General features: G+C 38.9%; 1 protein-coding gene across 1 annotated transcript in view; it reads left to right on the top strand.

Annotated features, from left to right (window-relative positions):
- Nucleotides 1-24,856, top strand: part of LOC126473346 (mediator of RNA polymerase II transcription subunit 1) — a 221,400-nt gene that overhangs the window by 181,485 nt on the left and 15,059 nt on the right. Inside the window, exon 12 of the mRNA XM_050100343.1 lies at nucleotides 14,081-14,645. Within this exon, the coding sequence (XP_049956300.1) occupies nucleotides 14,081-14,645 (565 nt within the window). The remainder of the gene's footprint in view (nucleotides 1-14,080; nucleotides 14,646-24,856) is intronic.

Genomic DNA, 24,856 nt, shown 5'->3' with positions numbered 1-24,856 from the left:
CTTAACATAACTTGGCAATTGTTTGCTGTTTTGGTCTTCAGTATGAAGACTGCTTTGATGCAGCTCTCCGTGCTACTCTATCCTGTGCAAGCATCTTCATCTCCGAATAACTGCTGCGGCCTAAATCCGTTTGAATGTGCTTAATTTATTCATCTCTTTTTAGCCCTTTACAATGTTCACTCCCCCACACTTCCCTCCATTGCCAATCTGACTATTCCTTGATGTCTCATAATATGTCTTATCAAATGATCCCTTCTATTACTCAAATTATGCCACAAATTTCTTTTCTTCCCAATTTTATCTAGTACTTCGTCATTAGTTGTGCAACCTTCTTCAGAAATGATTTTCTTGCCATTGCCAGTTTACATTTTATATCCTCTCTACTTTGGCCATCGTCAGCCCGAGCTATGAAAATCAGCAAATAAACAATGAAACTGTACCATTGTGAAATTCAAATTTACCATTTATATTTTTCGGTGTGTGTGTCTATTACTACTAGTCAAGTTTCACATTACAAAAGTGACACACACAAGATTTTTTGTCTTGAACATAAAAGTCGTCTTCTTTTGGATACACATTGTGTTGCTCATGCAAACTTAATTTATGCCTACCCATTTTTTAACACACACAGTCACTTCACATCATTTATGAATTAACAGAACTTTACACTGTAAAGGATGATTAAGAGTGTGCAATTCCAGTGGTACCATATCTATGTGACGAAAATATTTTTAAAAAAATTGTAGCGTTACTCATATTTTAGAAAATCTTGTTCAATAATTACAAAAAATAAAGAGTAAAGAATACAACAGACCACTGAAAAATACAGCCATTTCAAAATTCAAGCAAGCAATGTACGTGTGCCACTTTCCTAAAAAACATTTCTGTGTTTAGTGCAAGGATGCTGAATTTATATCTGGATACAGACTGAAGCGAATAAAGTGAAGCAAAAATTGATAAGCATTAAATTAAAAAATTCTATACTACTATATGCTAGGAAACATACTGTTCAAAGTCATCTAGCAAAATTTTGTAAGCTGCAGATGTTGTTTTTCTGCTGTGTATCTTGACTTCAATGCTTGTTTCTTGCCTCTCTTTTATTTGCTCATTATTCTGTGTGGGTATTATAAAACATCCTTGGTTTACCATTCACTTTTTAATCATGTAAAATATCAGAGAGATTTACTTGTTTTATCTACTCCTTGGTAACTCTGTAGTGCATAATCATTTGTATTGGACAGGTTAACAGAATATCATATTTAGCACATATGTACTTACACAACAAATTTTTGTTTAGAATCATAATTTTTTTCTCTTTGCTCATATTTATGTGGTGATTATACGTATAATTGTGGATATATTAAAAACAGTACAAGTCTGGTGAATGTATATTCTAATTTCTAGCATTTAAGTAATAAATTTCACTGAAATACACTAATTTCAATAAATCTCATTGAAACAGACCAATTTCACATTTTATCACTTTGAAATTGATTGAAAACAGTACATACTATACTCAGATAGCATTGGAGTAAACATTTTCTACACTTCCAGAACATTTTGTACTTATAGCATGTGGAAATTTCACCATTTTACTGCCCATATAGCAAAACTAATATAGTACTTTTAGTGTCTCACTTCCTAATCTGATACCCACAGCATCACCATATTTAATTTAACTACACTCCATTAACCTTATTTTTGTTTTGTTGATGTTCCTCTTATATCCACCTTTCAAGGCACTGTCCACTCCGTTTAACTGCTCTTCCTCTAGTCCTTTGCTCTCTCTGACAGAGTCCAGTGTCATCAGCAAACTTCAAACTTATTATTTATTCTCCCTGAACTTAATTACTTTTCAGTTTTTTTTAATGTTTTGTTTATTTTTTATTTTTATTTTTGTATTTTTGCTCTGTGGAAAGATTGAATAATATTGGGGATAGGTTGCAACACTGTCTCACTCCCTTCTCAACCACTGCTTGCCGTTCACACCCTTTGATTCTTATGACTATCTTATGATTTGTGTACAAGTTGTATATAGTATTTCACTCCTGCTATTTTACACCCACTGTCTTCAGAATTCCAAAGAGTACATTCCAGTCAGTATTATCAAACACTTTCCCTAAGTCTACAAATGCTATAAACATAAGTTTTCCTTTCTTTAACCTGTTTTGTTGGAGAAATTATTGGGGTCATTATTGCCTCATGTCTTCCTACATTTCTGTGGAACCCAAAGTGATCTTCCCCGTGTTGCTATCAGCTGTTCCATTTTTCTGTAAAGAATTTGTTTTAGTAGTTTGCAACCGTCACTTTTTAATCTGATATTTTAGTAATATTCACACCTGTCAGCAAGTGCTTTCTTTGGAATTTGAATTATTAAATTCTTCTTGAAATCTAGGGTATTTTTTGCCTCGTACACCATGGTGGCATAGTTTTCTCATGGCTGGTTCTCCCATCGAGATTAGTAGTTCTGAGGGAATGTTGTCTAATCTAGGGGACGTGTTTCGATTTAGGTCTTTCACTGCTCTGTCAGATTCATCTCTCGGTATCATTTCTCCCTCCTCATCTTCATCTACTTCCTCTTGCCTTTCTATATTGTTGCCTTCAAGCTCATTTTCCCTGTGTAGCTCCTTTATGTATTACTGCTGCCTTTCAGCTTTCTCTGCTTTGGTTGGTACTGGTTTTCCATCTGAGCTCTTAATATTCGTACATCTACTTCTGTTTTGTCCAAAGGTCTCTTTAATTTTCTGTAGGCGGTACCTGTCTTTTCCCTATAAAAGTTAAAAAAATGCATCACCATTTATATTCCTTTTCTCGTATTTCATTTGTGAAATTTTATCTTTTTACCTATTTCATTCTATGCTGCCTTCACTGTTTCTTCTCTTAAAGCTACCCATTCGTCTCTACTGTATTCCCTTTCCGTGTTTCAGTCCATTGGTGGTTGTCGTATCAATGTAAAGGGATAAACAGTGATTACATAACAGCTGCTACATGTCATGTGTCATTTGATAACATATGTTTTGGCAGTTACAGGGCTGGTGTAGGTGGTGGTAAGAGGGCACATTGGGCAAGTTTTACAGATTAGATTAATACTAGTTCCATGGATCATGAATACGATATTTCGTAATGATGTGGAACGAGTCAAATTTTCCAATACATGACATAATTAAGTTAATTTAACAACATAATTATGTTAATATAACAACTTTTTTATTTTATTTTTTTGTTTTGTTTTTTATTTTTTAATTTTTTTTCTGAATTTATATCTAAAAATTCCTCTATGGAGTAGAAGGAGTTGTCATTCAGAAATTCTTTTAATTTCTTCTTAAACACTTGTTGGTTATCTGTCAGACTTTTGATACTATTTGGTAAGTGACCAAAGACTTTAGTGGCAGTATAATTCACCCCTTTCTGCGCCAAAGTTAGATTTAATCTTGAATAGTGAAGATCATCCTTTCTCCTAGTATTGTAGTTATGTACACTGCTATTACTTTTGAATTAGGTTTGGTTGTTAATAACAAATTTCATAAGAGAGTACATATACTGAGAAGCTACTGTGAATATCCCTAGATCCTTAAATAAATGTCTGCAGGATGATCTTGGGTGGACTCCAGCTATTATTCTGATTACATGCTTTTGTGCAATAAATACTTCATTCCTCAGTGATGAATTACCCGAAAATATGATGCCATATGCAAGCAATGAGTGAAAATAGGCGTAGTAAGCTAATTTACTAAGATGTTTATCACCAAAATTTGCAATGACCCTTATTGCATAAGTAGCTGAACTCAAAACGTTTCAGCAGATCATCAATGTGTTTCTTCCACTTTAATCTCTCATCAATGGACACACCTAAAAATTTTGAATATTCTACCTTAGCTATATGCTTCTGATTAAGGTCTATATTTATTAATGGCGTCATACCATTTACTGTACGGAACTGTGTCTTATCAAAATTCAGTGAGAGTCCGTTTACAAGGAACAACTTAGTAATTTTCTGAAAGACATTATTGACAATTTCATCAGTTAATTCTTGTTTGTCAGGTGTGATTACTATACTTGTATCATCAGCAAAGAGAACTAACTTTGCCTCTTCATGAATATAGAATGGCAAGTCATTAATATATATTAAGAACAACAAAGGACCCAAGACCGACCCTTGTGGAACTCCATTCTTGATAGTTCCCCAGTTTGAGGAATGTGCTGGTCTTTGCATATTATGAGAACTGCTTATTTCAACTTTCTGCACTCTTCCAGTTAGGTACGAATTAAACCATTTGTGCACTGTCCCACTCATGCCACAATACTTGAGCTTGTCTAGCAGAATTTCATGATTTACACAATCAAAAGCCTTTGAGAGATCACAAAAAGTCCCAATGGGTTACAGTGGGGACAATGGTCACAAGGGTAGAAGCCATAGGGTAGAGAAATGGGGTGCAGCAGGAGCATATGGTCTGACCTGCATATTGCAGTTTTTTGGGGGGAGGGGGGGGATTCAAGACAGGATGGCACTGAATGACAAGAGGAATACTCCTAAGTAATTTTTTGGAGGGATCAGCAGTATGAGAATTGGATGTGATGGCTTGAGAAATCTGTTTTAGAACTAGGCTGGTAGAAAAATTAATAAATCTCCAGAAGATCCCTGTCAGGTCCTATGCGCTGCTTCTGCACCCATTTCCCTACCATGTGGCTCCTACTGTTATGATCATCCCCACTGTAAGACTTGCCTGATGCTCCCTCCAACCACATATACTACCAAATGGTGAGCCATCTGCGAAAAGACAAATTTGATATCCCCATGCACCCTATTTGGTATGGGTCCTTGAAACTTCCAAATTCTTAGAGATGCACAAGCATTTTATAAGTTGTGTCCTTTGTAGACGAACTGCATTTTCCCAATATCGTGTCTATGAATGGAAGTCTGCCACCTGTCATTCCGAGGACTGTGCCATTGTAATCACTGAAAAGTGTTGCATCCAGATGATTGTGAGAGCTGACTGATTCCAGTTTTAACTGACTGTCATTGTCGTAGGATACTATTTTTCTGTGTTTTGTGAAGTGCATAATTTTACTTTTCAGTACATTTAACACAAGTTGCCAATTTTTACACCACTTTGAAATCTTATTACAATCTGACTGGATATTTGTGCAGCTTTTTTTCTCAGGCAGTGCTTCATTGCAGGTAACTGCATTACCTGCAAAAGTTTGAGGTTGCTTGCTAGGTTTGAAAACTCTCCACTCGAGATCATGTGCTGTCTCATCCTTACTAAGAAATCATCAGTCCAGTCTTAAGTTTGGTTTGATTCCCTGTATTAATAAAAGTTGGTCTGGTATCAAGTCAAATGCTTTTCAGAAGTCAAGCAATATTGTGCCCGCCTGATTACATTGACTTGGGGCTTTCCAGATATCATGTGAGAAAAGTGCGACAGGGTTTCGCAGATTAATTTGTTCGGAATTCGCATCAGTTCAAGTGGAGGTGGTCATTCTTTTTGAGATATCTCAGCAGACCTAAGATTCTGCAATAGATGGACATCAGTGAAATTGGATGGTAGTTTTGTGTATCACTCTGCTAGCCTTCTTGTAGACAAGTGTGACCTGTACTTTCTTTCACTCACTGGCCATAGTTTTTTGTCCAATGTGTCTGTTGTGTACTATGGTCAAAATGAGATATACCTCGTCTTGCAAATTCTGTGTAGAATAAGTCAAACCAAACCTGTTATGATTCCATTTGTGTAACCCAATGCTGAAAACTACTATAAAAGAAATATGCCCATACTTACATTATGGAAATTGTAATATGCATCTTTTGCATGGCTATGTACATAACTGATGTGCACATCACAGCATTTTGTAACATTGGCAGAAGTATAACTAACCATGATAATATGGTGTTAGTGTCACTTGCTAATTGTACTACCTAGCATAGTAAAAAGGAACAGAAAATTGGATGAAACTAGGAATGAGTAGCAGAAAAATCTTAAATTGTAACTAAAGTATGTATCACAGGGACGGTATTTTCATAGGCGACAGTAAATGTATTACTTTAACAAACTTCATTGCATTTTGTGATGTTATTGCTGACTTAAAATGAGATACAACAACTTGAGTAACAGTGAAACATTAAAGGTAGGTCTAATACCATAGGCCACCTGTCTCAGGAGCAATGCTTGTAATGCCCATGGTATGTAGTGGATTAATCTCCGACTCCCAGATGAGAGATTTCAGCATTCCAGTTTTAGACACTGTGAGACTTATACATGGACTTGTATTATATTATACTAAATGCAGTTTTTGAAAATTACCTTAGCCAATTAGAGTAAGGATTAGTGAGGGTAGCATCTTAGAATTCCTAATTACAAACAAGACTTTTTTTAAAAGTTATGTTAATATAGAGGGAGAGTTAGTAATCATGAGGCTGTTGCTGCTACATATGTTAAAATGAATTTTTTGAAGAAGTAGAAAAAAAATTTTCTGCTTAGCAAGTTCAACAAGAAACAGGTTGAAGATTATATGAATAATCAACATTAAACATTAATCTCTGGTGCTGGAAAAGTGGATTATCAATAGATAAAATTCAAAAGCATTGTCCAGTGCATTTGTGACATACAAAGCTGTGACGGATGAGAAAATTTTAGTGTGATGCAGTAGCCATGTTCGGATGTTGCTAAAAAAGAAAAATGTGTTTCATCATGGATTTACATGAAGTCAAACCTTCTTGACAATCTTCTGAAGTTATTTCAGTGAGAATGAAGGAATACTGAAATGATAGGTATTGATGCAAGGGATCATAGAACAGAAAAAAGCATGTTTCCTCATCAGAGGAAACATGACTGGCCCTGATGATATAGTTACTTGATACTGTATAGGTTATGTGACAGAACTTGCCCCCTCCCCATTTTTCTGTTAATCTCTCAGGTCCTTTTTGACGCCTGGTGACATGACTGACATGATTAATTATGTCTGTCAGTATATTCCTGGATTTTCATTGGTTCTAATTTCTTCCAGTGATATTCTGGTGCTGACTCTTGATGCCATCTATCCACATCTTTGCTTTTGATCTCCTATTCTACTGAACATTATAGCTTTCTCTAATGAATCTTCTGTGCTCATGACATATCAAAGGGTCTTAGCTACATCTTCAGTATTTTGGAATCTAAAGATAATTGTGGTTTTATTCTCTCCAAAACAATTCTTTTAAAAAAATTTTGCCCATTGAACCTATAGGATCCTTCTCCAGATGCAAGTTTCTTATGATCCATTTTCTTTGTGGTCCACGACTCATATTCATACAGAACTATTGAAAAGACCAAAATTTCTAAAATATTTCTTATTCTTTAATAGTGAAATTTCCTTTAATTTGTTTCATCTAGTTGCAGTATTTTTCCGATGCTGTATCATTCTTTTTATTTTTGGAATATTTAAACTGCTTTCTGCTATAATAGATTTTAAAAATGTGTATTAATCATTGTCCCATTGATTTTCCCTTGCATCGCGACATTAGTCTTCAGTCCTATATTAGGATTTTCCCCCCAAATTTAGTCTTAGATATATTTTTGTCACTTTAGTTTAACAGTTTTTCTGTCTTATTTTTAAAATCTTTTTCACTGCCCACTATAATTATTCTCTCATCAGTATCTCTTAAGTTGTTAGTTAAATGCCTCTACTTCCATTCTAATTCCAGTTTCCATATCTGTCAGGCTTGTAATTTTTGTTATGTTGCATATTATCCTTACAAACTGAAATAACTGGTATCAGTGATCATGATGCAGTTGTGGTAGCAGTGATTACCAAAGCACAAAAGACAACTAATACAAGCAGAAAGATATATATGTTCAATAAACTAGTTGAAAAGTCACTTGTGTCATATCTCAATGAGGAACTTGAAACTTTCAGCACAGGGCAAGCATGTAGAGGAACTGTGGCTCAAGTTTAAAAGAATAGTTGACCATGCATGGGATAAATATGTACATAGCGGAACACTTCATAATGGGAAGAACCTCCAGGTATACAGTCACTGTGAAGAAACATCTAAAGAAACAGAGATTACTGCATAATAGGTGTAAAACAAAGCATAGGGCTGTATATAGAGAGATGCTGAATGAAACGCATTTGGTTGTCAAGAGAGCAATGCACGATGCCCTCAATGGCTAAAATAGCAGAATATTGTCAAGTGATCTTCCACAGGGCCAAAAGAAATTCTGGTCATATGTAAAGGCTGTTAGTGGCACCAAAGTTAGTGTCCAGTTCCTAGGTAATGAGACAGGAACAGAAAAAGCAAAAGCTGAAATGCTTAACTCGATTTTCAAATGTGCCTTTACAAAGGAAAGCCCAGGAGAATTACCTCAATTTAATCCTTGTGCCACTGAAAAGATGAATGAATTAAGTATTCGTGTCAGTGGTGTTGAGAAACAGCTGAAACTGTAAAATTGAACAAATCCCTGCCATACTCTATACCGAATTTGCAGCTGAGTTAGCCCCTCTTCTAACTCTAATCTATCGTAGATCCCTCGAACAAAAAGCTGTGCCCCAGTTCCTGGACAAAGGCACAGGTCACACCCACCTACAATAAGGGTAGTCAAAATTGTTCACAAAACTACGGTGCAATATTCTTGAAATCGATTTGTTGTAGAATCTTAGAACATATTCTGAGCTCAAAATATAACAAGATACCTCGAACAGATTGAACACACCAGTGCCGACCAGCACGTATTAATAAAACGTCAATCGTGCAAAACACAACTCACACTTTTCTCGTGACATACTGAAAGCTTTGGATCAGGGCAACCAGATAGAAGCAGTATTTCTTGATTTCCAAAAAGCATTTGACTCAACACCACACCTATGCTTATTGTAAAAAATATGGTCATATGGGGCATCAAGTGAAATTTGTAACTGGATTGAGGACTTTTTGGTAGGGAGGACACAGTGTGTTTTCTCGGATTGAAAGTCATTGTCCGATGTAAAAGTAAGTTCGGGTGTGCCCCAGGGAAATGTGTTGGGACACTTGCTGTTCGTGTTGTATATTAATGACCTTGCAGACAGTATCAATAGTAAAATCAGGCTTTTTGCAGATGATGCAGTTATCCATAATGAAGTTGAATCTGAAAGAAGCTGCATAAATATTCAGTCAGATCTTGATAAGATTTCGAAGTGATGCAACAACTGGCAACTTTTTTGAAATGTTCAGAAATGTAAAATTGTGTACTTCACAAAACAAAAAATGTAGTAGCCTATGACTATAATATCAACGAGTCACTGTTTGAATCTGCCAATTCATACAAATACCGGGGAATAATACTTAGTTGTAGGAATATGAAATGGGATTATCACACAGGTTCAGTTTGTGGATAAAGCAGATGGTAGTCTTCGGTTTATTGGTAGAATACTGCGAAAGTGCAATCATCTACAAAGGAGATTGCTTACAAATCACTCATGCTACCAGTTGTAGAATTGGCTCAGGAGTGTGGGACCCTTACCAAATGGGGCTAACAGGTGGTATTGAACGCACACAGAGCAGGGCGGCACAAATGGTCACAGGTTTTTTTTTATCCATGGGAGAGCATCACAAAGATACTCAAGGAACTGACCTGAAAGCCTCTTGAAGATAGACTTAAAGTATCCCAAGAAAGTCCATTAAGAAAGTTTCAAGAATTGGTTTTAAATGATTCCTCTAGGAATATACTACAACCACTCATATAGAGATTGTAAGGCTAAGATTAGAAAAATTGCTGCACACACACAGGCATTCAATCATTCTTCCCTAATAACTGGTACAATGGAACGTACCCTTTGCCGTGCTCCTCATGGTGGTTTTTGGAGTGCAGATGTGGATGAAAAGAAATGTGAATACATTTGTATAAGCCCTTTCCCAGTACCAAAAAATTCTTCTAATTCTTGTTGTTTTTTCACCATTTTTGCCTTTCAAGAATAGTTCTTGCTGCTTGAGAAACAGTGTTTCACACAATTGGAGAAAAAATGTGGATCATTTATGTTTTGAAGTACCAGTAACAGACAGATATTCATAACTGTAGGCCTATATTGCTGATCTTAGTCTGTTCTAGAATCATAGTACACATTACGTTTGCACATTCTGACCCATTTCGAGAAAAAAAAAAAAAATCTGCAAATAGTGATCCTGCGTTACTCGTCAAACTCTGTTCCCAGTATCCTGAAGGCTACATGTAGCAATGAGCAGTTCTTGCTGCTTCCTGTGACTTCTGAGAGGCATTCAATAAGTTTCACACTGTCAGTTTTATATGTTTTCGTGGAATATGAGACCATATTCATAACTGGTAGCAAAACTTCCTGTCTCAGGAACCCAATGTGTTATTCTTAAAAGGAATAAATCATCAGATGTGAAAGTAGCTGTTACTTATTGAACAGAATACAAGCTTATGGAATATCAATTATGTTGCTGCAAAAAACTATGTTGACCTATTATGGAATATATAAGCAGCTTTGTGATTGGATTGAAAGTTTCTTAGCTCACAAAACTCAGTATGTCATTCGAAATGGGTTGAAATTGTTATATGTGAAAGTAGCAGCAGGAAATTCTGTACAGTTATTCAAGAGTTAAGCTGTTGTATATAAGAAAGTATTAATACTAGAAATTTGTAGTGAATTCCAGGAAGACCTATAGACCCTCAGTTCTTGGTGTAGGTCCTGAAGTTTACTGTTTACAAAAACAAATAGAAAGTAATGTGTTAAATAGCAGGGGAACCTATTATTCTATGATAACCCAGGTTATCATCTGTCAGTGGAAACACCCACACTCTAATATCTGAAAGTATATATCTAGAGCAGTTTTAAATGTGAGTGAAATAAAAGTGGTTGAAGGAAAGGCGGATGTGAGATAGATCCATTGGAAGAATCTTAGGACAGTGTAACTCACTTCAAAGGAGGTAGATGACAAATGACGACATGATAGATAATCAACCACATCCTCTGTCAGGGCTTTGATTATCTACCATCATACGCTGAAACGAGGCGAATTCTACCCAAGATCCTTCCCACCACCAGATCATCTGACATGCCAGAACAAATCTTTATTTGCAATGTAAATGTTGTCAGACATACATGATATAAAAACAAACAAGCTTTATTTACTTTATTCCATAATGTCAAGAGGGATCATTCTTTTGGGGTAACTCATAAAGCCAAGCTAAAGTTTCCTGGTCCAAAAGCATAAAATATTAATTATTTGTGGTATGAACTCAAGAAAACCTTGTGGAGGCCTATTTATGGAAATGGAGACACTAGCTACCGCTTCCCAATATTGTCATTTCTTAATGACAGTAGTCATAAATAACATATTTCTTTTTCAAACAAACAGACCAATTCATGAAGTCAGTACTAGAAATAAGAATAATCTTCAGAAGATTAAAAGTTGCCAGCAGCCATAAAAAGTTAAGCTATTAATAAAGTTCAGTTTAAGAGGAGGCTGGAGGATTTATGGGTAGATAACTTCTTCTACTCCACTGATGAAATTCTTAGTAGTACTGATGTACAGGGTTATTACAAATGATTGAAGCGATTTCACAGCTCTACAATAACTTTATTATTTGAGATATTTTCACAATGCTGTGCACACACATACAAAAACTCAAAAAGTTTTTTTAGGCATTCACAAATGTTCGATATGTGCCCCTTCAGTGATTTGGCAGACATCAAGCCGATAATCAAGTTCCTCCCACACTCGGTGCAACATGTCCCCATCAATAAGTTCGAAAGCATCGTTGATGCGAGCTCGCAGTTCTGGCACGTTTCTTGGTAGAGGAGGTTTAAACACTGAATCTTTCACATAACCCCACAGAAAGAAATCGCATGGGGTTAAGTCGTGGAGAGCGTGGAGGCCATGACATGAATTGCCGATCATGATCTCTACCACGACCAATCCATCGGTTTTCCAATCTCCTGTTTAAGAAATGCCGAACATCATGATGGAAGTGCGGTGGAGCACCATCCTGTTGAAAGATGAAGTCGGCGCTGTCGGCCTCCAGTTGTGGCATGAACCAATTTTCCAGCATGTCCAGATACACGTGTCCTGTAACGTTTTTTTTGCGGAAGAAAAAGGGGCCGTAAACTTTAAACCGTGAGAGTGCACAAAACACGTTAACTTTTGGTGAATTGCGAATTTGCTGCACGAATGCGTGAGGATTCTCTACCGCCCAGATTCACACATTGTGTCTGTTCACTTCACCATTAAGAAAAAATGTTGCTTCATCACCGAAAACAAGTTTCGCACTGAACGCATCCTCTTCCATGAGCTGTTGCAACCGCGCTGAAAATTCAAAGCGTTTGACTTTGTCATCGGGTGTCAGGGCTTGTAGCAATTGTAAACGGTAAGGCTTCTGCTTTAGCCTTTTCCGTAAGATTTTCCAAACCGTCGGCTGTGGTACGTTTAGCTCCCTGCTTGCTTTATTCGTCGACTTCCACGGGCAACGCGTGAAACTTGCCCGCACGCGTTCAACCGTTTCTTCTCTCACTGCAGGCCGACCCGTTGATTTCCCCTTACAGAGGCATCCAGAAGTTTTAAACTGCGCATACCACCGCCGAATGGAGTTAGCAGTTGGTGGATCTTTGTTGAACTTCGTTCTGAAGTGTCGTTGCACTGTTATGACTGACTGATGTGAGTGCATTTCAAGCACGACATACGCTTTCTCGGCTCCTGTCGACATTTTGTCTCGCTGCGCTCTCGAGCGCTCTGGCGGCAGAAACCTGAAGTGCGGCTTCAGCCGAACAAAGCTTTATGAGTTTTTCTACGTATCTGTAGTGTGTCGTGACCATATGTCAATGAATGGAGCTACAGTGAATTTATGAAATCGCTTCAATCATTTGTAATAGCCCTGTATATATTACACGAGTAGAGTCAAAAATTTGTAGTCTTGTGGACCTACTGTGTTGTATATGTCTTTTAGGAACATTATATAATTACAATTTCCAAAATGACTTGACAGAATTTTTGGATTTGTAATTACATGGTGCATGAGTGTTATATAAAATCTGACTTCTGCACACCTTCAGTGCAATAATGTGATCAGTGTAAACAAACATATTAAACTGATTTTTTGTTTGATGATGTGTGGCTACAATAGTCTAAGAATTATTCTAGGTACCTCAATGCATATTACGTTTACATGTTTTGTGTCAAATTTGTTATTACGTCTTAAAATAGTTTTCAGATTTTGTTGATGTGTTCCACATCTACGAGGATCATTTCACTTAGGATCCATGTAAGGGACATAATAATTTTTTAAACCATTTATTGTGTATTCTTGTTGTGCAACATGTTCCACATCCATGGAGATCACCTAACTGTGGGTCTATGGAATAAAAATTGTAACTAATGAAGATTTTTCTTAATTTTTTTATTTACCCGAATATCATTTCATACTTCAATGTTTATTTCGTGCAACTAATCCATTTGGAATTAACTATGCATTGGATCTACTGACTTTAGCCTTGAAAAGTCATTTTCACTGACATAGATAATTACTTTAGGACTTTTTTGCAGTCATTGTTGTAGCATTAGCTAAAGCTGCCATTAACACACAACTTGATCACCACAAAGATTTTCTACATATAATCCTGTCAGAGATAGTGTGAGTAATCAGAAGCAAGAACCATCTCTTCCAACAAATTGAAGGGATGCTAACATTTTGATGTGTAATCTGATAAATGTTAGAATTTTGCAGTTTTCAGATACACAAAGCTTTGCTGGAGATGAAAGTTGTGTTGGGCACCAGAAAAAATTCTTATAACCACATCGGGTAATGAACATTCTTTGGATTTGTGGCCTGACACTTAATCCCCACAGACACACAATGCCAGATAATGTAGTTAGTTGGGGCACATGTAATTTTACGTAACGCGAAATGGACCTGCTGTGACCTCGCTTTCTTTTGATTTTCTGTTCTTGTCATATTCGGTAAGCAGCTCTTTCCATACTTATTGTAGTGTTTACAGGAATTTGGAAATGTCAAGTGATGTTGTTGGTGATTATCAATGACAGGATGACCTAGATAAAATTATTGTCTGTAATTATAGTAGATATGTATGTAACATCATAGTTTCTTGCCTACAGGTAGAGAAGAAACGTAAACGGAAGCGTGAGGAAAGTCCGGGTATGGGACCACCCGATAAACTGCCTCTGAAGCAAACAGGTTCAGAAGGGACATCGAAACACGGCATGCCAGCTGCCGCTTCAAGTCCCAAAGGCGAAGTACGGGCTTCTTCGCCTCAACACAAGTCGTCTGTGTCACCTACGAGGGTCTCCAAATCAGGTAGTGGAACTACAAATGTCTCAGGGAGTGGACCTGTTGGGGGAGCCCCTATAGGAGCAGTGACAGTATCACCGTCAGGAGCACGACATAGCCCAAAACGTTCACCTAGTCATTACGGTACAGGTAGTCCCAAACATCATGGCTCACCAAAAAGTGGAACACCAGGAAGTGGTTCAGGAAAACCAAGCATGTCTGCACTGAAGTCTGCAGCAGCCTCACCGGGGAAATCTCCTGTGCACCATAGTGTTACATCTGTTGTCAGTATTAGTGGCAGCTCAGAGCGACCACTCAAGTCCTCTAGCAAAGACAAGGATCGTGAACGTGATCGCCAAGCCAAGGCGACATTTTCTGTATCATCTGGATCAGGTCAGTTACGTTAAGAATATTTTCAGCCTGAAATGTTGTAGGAAATATACCATAGTAAGTTATTCTCTGTTTTACATCCATAATACAGTTACTTGTTCCTAATTGTGGCTTTAAACTTATTTTTGTTATAATGAAAATAATAGTAGTTTTGGTATTTAATAAGGATAATGACTGCAGTAATGGCAACCTAACAAAGAGGCTGCCAAAAATGTATACACATTCCTCTTATTATGATGAAGTGTATCTCGAGTGACATTTTTCAAAGGATCCATTGCGATTGCTGTACATGCCATTTCAGTTTTATCTTGATTATCTTCCAGTATACCTTTTTCTATTGTATATACATTCATTCTGGTTCCCCTTAGAAGTCCAGTAATGTTATTACTGGAGAATATATTGATATCAGTCACAGCCCTTCACATTTTCTAGTATCCTGTAAGCTTGTCCTCAAGATAAGTTTGTGCATCTGTGCAGTAATGTGGTGGCACCATCATTTTGGAAGTAAAATTCTTCACTTTGACTGTACATACCAATGACAGGTAAGGTGGACTTGTTTAGTGTGTTGATATACTCTTGACCACTTAATGGACCATCAAAAATGAATAGTCCAGAATTGCATTCGTGATAAATTGGCTTTTTCTGCGAAGGTATGTGGATTGTCTGCATGCCATTAGATATGAGTGTGCCAGTTTCCTGCTCCAGTCTGTTTAAATTGTGCTTCATCGGGTAGACCATTTCCCAACAAGGCCATCATTCTCATGCAACATATTCTGAAATCTTTCACTGTGCCATCCTCTGGTCATCAGTGTACACATTTCACATTTGTGTATCTCTTTGGATGTACGCTTTTACATTGAACTTGCAAAATTTTTCAATACGGTGACCAAACAAGCAGAGCTTGTTGCTGGACAAGATTTCCCGCATCCACATTTGTGCACATCACCCATAGTGCCAAACTTACTATAAATGTCAAAATTTTGACTCATTTTGGTGACAGCCTCATTTTTTTTTAAAAAAAATGAGCTGCATCTCCATTTTGCATGTAAATGTACTATTCACATGCAGTACTATCATGTTGTATTTAAGTGAAATCTTTTGGGGCATAACCATACTACTAGTTGTATTTCTGTCCAATTTTGAAAGAAATTACGCTGTTTTCACATATTAAAGTGTGTATACATTTTTTGGCAACCTTGGTATTCCCCCTTTTATTGTAAAACTTAGTAAAATGGCAAATTATCATTGATGAGGAAAAGGTATCTCATAGCACATTTTAAGAGTGTCAGCAATAGTGCATTGAAGTACCAATCCCCAACCATCATTTACACATTTTATATTCCATGACCTAGAGTTCTCAAACTATCACCCCCTCCCTCTTTGCATTCCTTAAATTGGCATTTCCAAAGACTTAGCATTTGACGTCTTTTTATTTATTTCGGTGGGCATTTCTTCTGTTCTTCCTTTTTGAAAGTATGATTACATTGCATTTATTTTCAGATCTTTACTTCTGTATTCTGAGTATGTGGTATTGTACTAAAAGGACTGCACTGAAATCAGGTTTTTTTTAAGGAAAAAAAAATAACCAGATGGCTTTGGAGAAGTCACATTATATCATTGATTAAATCTTAATGTGAAGAATTGGAATGGCAACAAGGATATATAACATTACTGACAGTGGAATACATGAGGAATAAAAGCTTTGTATAAATAACGTGGACATTCATATTCAGTTTCCAACAGCGAACAGTTGGAAATGATTGTTGCAAAGTAAATTGTTTTATTCTCTTTCCGCACTTCTAGGTAGAAAATATATAAATGGTATACTGTTTCCTAATAATTTTGCAAAGAGGGAAAATAACAGATCAAGGATCTAAAGTGTGCAGTGAGAAAGGAAAAGGGAAACAGAGGTGGCGTTGCAAATTTAAAGTGTTTGTGAAGCCTTGTACACTTCTGCAAGGGAAGTACTACATCCTGAAGAAATCATAAGCGAAGTATGCACTATCGTATCAAAAGTATCTGGTCACCTATTTAGACATTAATATGGGGTGTGTCCACATTTCATCTTTATGACTACTTGAAATCTGCTGAGGGCACTTTCAGTGAGGTGCTGAATGTCTGTGAAGGAATGATACACCATTCCTCCCCCAAGAGCTCAGCCATAGCAGGTAATGACGTTGGGACACTGGGGCATGGAGTGAAGTCAACATTCCAACATATCCCAAAGGTGCCCCATTGGATTCAGGTCAGGACTCTGGGCAGGGCAGTCCTTTTCAGGAATGTTGTTATTCACAGACGATTGCCAGAAAGATGCTACTTTATGCCAGGGTGCTGTGTCACACTGTGTCATCATCTCCAAACTTTCTTTTGCTGTACACAATACACAATCGGGTAAAATGTGCTCGTATCCCTCTGCATTTAGAGTTTTCTTAAGTGTACTAAGGGGATTGCACCTCGATCATGAAAAACATCCCCGTACCGTAACACCATCTCCTCTGTAATTCACTGTTGGCTCTGCACAGGATGGCGGGTAACAGTCTCCAGGCATTCGTCAAACTAAACCCTTCCATCGGATAGTCACACGGTATAGCATCATTCATCACTCTAAATCACTCAATTCCAGTCATCCACTGTACAGTGACATCACCCTTTACACCACCTCAAGCATCACTTGTATCACTTACAACGAACTGCTCAACCATTATACACCATTTTTTGAACTCCCTGTGCATATTCATTGTGTAGATGGACTGCGGGTTGCACTTTGAAACTCGCAATTGATTCCTTCCACTGATTTCATGTGATTCTGTATAACTGCGCTCTCTGACGCTCAATGGTCCGTGTCCATCAGTACGTGAGGTCTGCTTTGTTTCAGTTTAGCAGTGGTTGTTCCTTTGCATTTACATTTCAAAGACACATCACCAACAATGGACCTGGGCAGCTTTAGATGGGTTGAAATGACTTTGATTAGTTTGTTACTCAGGTGACGTCCAGTGACAAGTCCATGTTCGAAGTCACTGAATTTTCCGGACCTACCCATCCTTCTGCTTTCCCTACTGACAAAACATTACTACCTGCATTCTTTCATATGGGTGGACCTGCATTCAGGACACTTACTGGTGAATTCCACATTACATAGGTGTACCCAGGTAGGCCTACTTTTAATCAGGTAATATAGGTTGTACGGCATATTTGACTAATTGTGATAGAAATGGTTAAAGTTTCAGACTAGTACAGTGTCATTATTAGCAACATTTTAATATGAAGCCTATGCAATCTTCAAGAAAAGCTTTGATACAACTTGGAACAAAATGAGAGAGATGCAGGATGTATTCTGGTGGCATTACCTGCTGGATTGACTTTGAGCCTGGAGTTACTTCAAAGAGACAGTTGTAAGTCATTGAGGTTGACATTTTCAAGCGGTAGTGCCCTTTTATGTGCTCTTTTCCGTACATAGATGGAGAGAGATCTAGCCAGGAAAGAAGCAATTTCGTTTAAGTGGGCCATTGTTCAGGTCTAGTTCTGGCATCCCTGTACATACATTCCACCGTGGGATTTGTTGTTGACCATAATGATCCATTCGGCAGAAACAACAACATTTTTTTCAGTGAAGACTAGACAGAAAAACCATACACACTTTAATAACACTTTCTTAAGCAATGTACAGAAAGAGCTGCACCATTTAGCAGGTTTCATTTTTACTAGGCTGAAAAAAATTGAGTGATAAATCCCAAGCATTCAAATCCAAGTTGAAAGCTTTCCATGTCAAACATTCCTTGTATTCTTTACAGGTCTCCCTCATAATAGTTGAGATATTTTCTCGGAAACATGTTTTTTATTCATATACACCCTGCTTCTTCATGTTTTATCCATTCTTTAATTCTTTGTTTATAAATTGACTAGACTAAATTGACAATAAACTAAATACTAATTCATTCTGTGATCAAGTACCTTTGGAACTTTATAACTAAATTAATAAAATAAATGAAGGCTGGGTCATTAGATTATGTGTGTTATTTTAATATGTAGTTTGAATAAAATAACTTTATGGCTGTCAGTTGTAATATTTTTTTTCTCTTTCCACTTCTCATTGTTGTAGGACTGAATTTTTTCTTTTTTCTTTTTTTTTCCCCAGTGTACTATGTATATCACTTTTCACTGTAAAGTGTGTCCTTATTATTGAGTTCTTGTAGTACCACGTCATCATTAACTTCATAAGAGGCCCCCCTCCCTCCTCCTCATGCCTACGTCTATAGTTTTTCCATAGTTGTATATTTAAACTGAATATGGCCAGTTCTTTAATTCTTCTTAAGGCTCTCTTGTGTGTGTTGCGTTGACTACCCAGGATTCTATTTGCTCTTCTGTAACATCACATTTTTTATGGTTTGAAGTAGTTCCTAACACAATTCTAAATAACCTAATGCCACCACCGATCTCCCACCACAAAAAAAAGGTGGCTTCATTTTTATATATGCTGTGTGACATATTTCATCAGGCTCTTTTGCCAGACACTGTCGAGTTTCATTAACCCTTTGGGTTGTTACTGTACCAGCCCCCAGGGAGTGTACACAAGCCCTCATTTATTGTACCTCACGTGCCCTTAGTGGGCCGATGTTCCATATCAGGAAACACACCTTTTTTTTTTTTTTTTCAGAAATCTAAAAATGAATCACGTTAGCATATTATAAGTGTAGCTTTCAGGAAGAAATGTTATTATTTAGGACCTAATGAATAAAAATAAACATGGTCATGGAGTTCTCAGATAAACAGGAAGTATTATTGAGAACTGGACTTCTTTATATGTTTCTTTTTTTGATGTAATAAGCTGACAGTCTTTGAATTGAAAGGATAACGGACAGTTACAAGAAAATTTGAGATAATAATACACACACACACACACACACACACACACACACACACACACACAGTCTCTTGTAACTGCAATTAGGCTCTCACATCTACAACAATGTGCTATTCGCAGCACCCAGTTGTGTGAAATGCACTCTTCAACATGGGGAGATAGTTGGAACACGAGTTGAAGGCTCTCTGTTGACATATGATCCTGAATGGACAAGAGTGGTATTAGTGAGATCCAGTATGTAGATGTCATTGGAGATCATGCCTGCCATAAAGTATAGTTATTTTGCTGTCAGAGCTCTTACAGATTTTAAATCTAAATTCTTACATTTCCTCACTGCGGTCCTAAAACAGTATTTCTATATGATGCCCAGCTACTTGCCATTTGGAATATGAACCCATTCTTCAGAGGTTAACAGACATCTCTTCTAATCTTCCTAGGTCTGACTGTTAATCAAATATTTTGCCAGTGGAACTTGTGTAAATATACTCCCTTGGCTGGTGGCATAGCAGTATTGGATTCAAAACATTTTGCTAGTCAGTACATTATAGACAAATCCAATGTCTATTTGAGTTGATGCGGTAGCACTTGGAAGCTCCAGTTGAAGTTCATGTATCTTTCAAAAAGTATTAGTTTTTTGTAAGTAATATAGTCATATTATTCTGAAACATTACTCGTTTCTTTTTATTGCTGTTAGTTATATATGTCAGAATTTTATTTTCTTATAATTTAAATATGAAAATGCTAAAAAATTTCTTTCTATGGGTTACATCTTGACCAGTAATCAGTATTTGCGTGTAGTACATAAGCATAACAAATCTTTGGTTGTGTAGTCCCCTAAAAGGAATGGATAGAGAAGAATCTAGGTCAGTATCAGCTAATGTAAAAAACAGAAATTCATTCAAATAAAGAGAAGTAGTGAATGATAAACACTTGACACATTACAGAATCAGAATAGTTAATCTATTGTATTATGTCTTTTGAGACTTTGACAGTTCAATAATGTAATCACTTTCTCAAATTTGTACTTTGTTTTATTTATTTGTACTGTTTGCCTATGGATCAGAATTCATGGATGTAGCTGTACAGAGTGTAATATTTCACCCAGTCTAGATTTGTGTAACTTTAAATCCTTCATTTGCACATGATTCTGCAAGGAGTAATAACAGGATTTTTCACTAATTCATGAGTGATTGAAACATTCTTCAGTGCATTTAATCTGGGAATGGGTTTATTTAATTGGAATTAATAAACTGTGATAATTTCTTCAACAGTATAATTATGAAAAGGAAATTGCCTCTCACCATATAGCAGAGATGGTTAGTTGCAGATAGGCACAACGAAAATATTTTCTTAATATACACTTTCAGTCAACAAGACCTTTGTCAAAAATAGACAAAACACACACACACACAATCATGTGTGTGAATTGTGTGTGTGTGTGTGTGTGTGTGTTTTTGACAAAGGCCTTGTTAGCTGAAAGATTATATTCTGACAATCTTTTTGTTGTGCCTATCTGCAACTTAGTGTCTCCACTGTATGGTAAATATCAGATTTCTTTTTCATAATATTGTTACATTCCATCCTGGATTTTCCATTGTTTGATTTTCAACAGTATAATTATTGATCCAATCAGAGAAGTAATTTCAGAGTAGGCGTCATTCATGATAAGTTTCCTACCTGTCTGTTTGTAAAATCTATGATATGTGTTCTGTCTAGTGTACCCATCAGCTTGTATTGCAGTTTCAGCTGAGATTTCTCAATGGTCATAAAACTAAAGGTTAGCTCATCATCTTCATCTCTGAGCACATTTTTTTTTTCACAAGGATGGGGCCCCTCCACGCCCACACCAACGTGGTGACCAAACCAAAAGTTCTACTGTCACCTCCGTAAACATGTTAGTTTTTGAATCAGGCGTCACAGGATGCGGGCTGTGATGTTGTCCATGCGTCTGGGTAAGATTACTCATTAACATGGTCCATCAGGAGATAGAAGTGGTCGAAAACGATTGAAGGGTAGCGGTTGTAAGGGCAGAGGAAAAAAGTGCCAAGGCAAGAGCCAAGGGAAAAAAACCTCTGCGACAGTAGGACGGGTAGTAAGGGCAGTAGCGGCTTGCTATCTGCGACAGTGCATGCAAGGTGTGGTTGTGTTAGTTCGAGGTGTCGTGCATCGTTACCTTTGTCGTTGTTGGAGCTTGTTGCGGCGCTTGCTGCAGTTGCTGCGTCCCTGCAGTTCAAGGTCGTTGTGGATTAGTGGGCGATCGGTCATAGATCGGCTCACAGACTGTGTAGGGGGTGTGTGTGGCTGGTTTGCGTGCTGTGTACAGTACGGTTTCCCTGCGGTTGCCTGTTTTTTCGGCTAGTTGCACATCTGGGTTTCCAGTAATAACTGTGTTGCAGGGGCTCGCCAGTACTGTCGTGTTAGCGTTCTATAGACCATAGATGTTCAGTTCCTAGCCAGTAGTGTCTTTGGTCTAGAATGAGATTGTCACTCTGCAGCGGAGTGTGCGCTGATATGAAACTTCCTGGCAGATTAAAACTGTGCGCCCGACCGAGACTCGAACTCGGGACCTTTGCCTTTCGCGGGCAAGTGCTCTACCATCTGAGCTACCGAAGCACGACTCACGCCCGGTACTCACAGCTCACACTGGCAGAAGTAAAGCTGTGAGTACCGGGCGTGAGTCGTGCTTCGGTAGCTCAGATGGTAGAGCACTTGCCCGCGGAAGGCAAAGGTCCCAAGTTCGAGTCTCGGTCGGGCGCACAGTTTTAATCTGCCAGAAAGTTTCATGTCTGTGGTCTGTTATGCTTCCATCTATGGTTGTGGTCGTAGTTACCCAGAGAAAGGATAAACGGGTTGTGCGAGTGTCTCGTGTTATTGTACAGTCATGTGGAGAGTTTTTGGAATACCTGCAAGATAGTATCTAGCCGGTATTACCGGTGAAGGTCCGCGATGCGTGTGTAGCGCGGAGCGTTGCTTATGATTTTGAGTACTTTGTTCTGTACGAGCTGCAGAAGGCGCAGGCGAGTTGGCGCAGCGTATCCCCAGACAGGGGCTGCGTACGTCATCAGGGGTCTAATAAGTGTCATGTACATGGACCTAGACACCCTCCTGTTCAGTGTGCTACGCCTGTTAAGCATAGGATAGAGTTGTTTGAGCCTCGCGTTAGCTTTGTTGGTCACGTGTTGAATGTGGTCCCCCCAGAGTAGTTTCCTGTCCAGCCAGACACCGAGGTATTTGACCTTCTCGCGGAAACGTATTGGGCGTGTGTGTAGTGTTATTGGGTTGCAGTGCTGATGTTTGTGCAGTTGCTTCGGTCTTCTAGTGAACAGAACGGCCTCGCATTTGTCGACGTTTACTCTAACACGCCATTTCACCAGCCAAGGCTCCGCCGTTCTGAGTGCGGTCTGTAGTCGTGAGTTAATGTTAGACGGCTTCCAATCTTGTGCAAGGATGGCAGTGTCATCCGCGTAGATTGCTACCGTCGTGTTATGTGTAGCTGGGAGTTCGTTAATGTAGAGGTTAAACAGTAAGGGCCCTAGAATACTTCCTTGGGGTACTCCTGCCTGTATACCATGTCGTGTCGATTGTTTGCCCTGCACGTCAGTGTTGAAACTCCTGTCCGTGAGATATGAGTGTATGAGACGTACGAGCCCGTCGGGGAACCCTGCGTCACTAAGTTTGCGTATTAGGCCATTGTGCCATAGACGATCGAAAGCCTTTTCGATGTCCAGGAACACCGCCCCAGTTGCCTTGCTTGTGTTGTATCCGTGTGTTATGTATTCAACGACGCGGAGGAGTTGTTGTGTTGTTGAGTGGTGATTCCTGAAACCGAATTGCTCCAGTCTCAGGGTGTCGTTTGTGATGCAGTGCCTGGCGAGTCGTTTTAATATTACCTTCTCAACGATCTTGCTGAGCGCGCTCAGCAGACTGATGGGTCGGTAATTTTGTGGGAGGCTGTGGTCTTTCCCCGGCTTCCTGAACATCAGGACCTTGGCCGTTTTCCAAAAGGCGGGGAAGTGTTGGTGCTTGAGTATTGCATTCGTAATGTGTGCTAGGTAGTCTACAGCTTTGTCCGTGAACTCCTGGAGGACACGGTTTTGAATGCCATCGTGACCAGGGGCCTTCCTAGCGGTGGTATGCATGATGGCCCATTTGATTTCTGCTGTACTAGCTTGTCGGATGTTGTTGCGCGCTGGTTGGGCCAAGATGCGTGTGACCTCCTGGTCCGTAGCAAGTGTGAATGCTGGGTCTGAGGGATCCAGGTTCGGTGTGAATGACGCTGCGAGTGTGAGGGCCATGAGTTCCGCTTTTTCTTCCGCAGAATATGCTGGTCCGTCTGGCCCTTGTAACGTGGGGGTGTACAGTTTCTCCCTGGTGAAGTGTCGGGCTAGCTGCCACACGCCAGGTCGCGTGGTGTCTAGCCCTTCGAGTTTCTGGTCCCACTGTTGTGTCTTGAATGTTTGTATTTTTTCCCGGATTATACCCTGGAGCCTGTTAATGTGCCGTTTGAAGTGCTGGCGCCCGGTACGCTGCCAGTGTCTCCTGAGGCGGTTCCTCATTGAGACTAGGCCCAGGATTTCCTGGGGCAGGGCAGCACTGTGTTGTTGTGGTGTGCGGATTGGTATGGTGTCGGCTATTGCGTCCTGGACGGCGCCGGTGAGGGTTTCGACTGCCTCGTCAATTTGGGCTGTCTCGTTAATCGCGTGGGTTGGTGGGATGCGACTGTCAAGCGTTTCCTTGAACTGGGTCCAATTCGTGCACCTGTAGTCTAACATCCTGCGTTGTTCCATGTTCTGCAGTGTTTCTTCAATGTACAGTATAACGGGTTGGTGATTTGAGGGCAGATCGTTTTCAACGGCAACGTTGAGTGTCGTTGTTATGCCCTTGATGAGGGCCATGTCTAACACGTCTGGCCTGTGTCCCCTCCGGTAGGGAATGTGCGTCGGTTCGGTCGGCGCTAGTGTGATGTAGTTTCGTCCTAGTGCGTGTTCGTATAGTTTCTTGCCGTTGGAGTTTCGTATTCGTGAGTTCCAGTCCGGGTGTTTTGCGTTAAGATCTCCAGCGGCTATTACGCGCGGTGATATGTTGAGTATTATGCTGATGTCGCGTGTTTTGATGTTTTTAGGGCTGTTGTATACTGACACCAGTGTAGTGTAGGCTCCGTTGAACATGACCCTGACGGCGGTTGCCTCTAGTTTTTCGAGTTCAGGGAGCACTATGTTTGTGTGTTCTATGTCTTTGTGTATGATGATGGCTGTTCCGCCGTGACCGGAGCCGTCCGGTCGGTCGGTACGATAGACGCTGTAGCCGGTGAAGTTTAGTTGGTTGCGTGGTTTGAGCTTAGTTTCGCTCAGCA

Source organism: Schistocerca serialis, chromosome 4 (assembly GCF_023864345.2).
Source record: "Schistocerca serialis cubense isolate TAMUIC-IGC-003099 chromosome 4, iqSchSeri2.2, whole genome shotgun sequence".
In the NCBI taxonomy this organism is placed as follows: Eukaryota; Metazoa; Arthropoda; class Insecta; order Orthoptera; family Acrididae; genus Schistocerca; species Schistocerca serialis.
The sequence above is the reverse complement of the archived record's forward strand: the minus strand, read 5'-3'. Positions and strand labels throughout refer to the sequence as shown.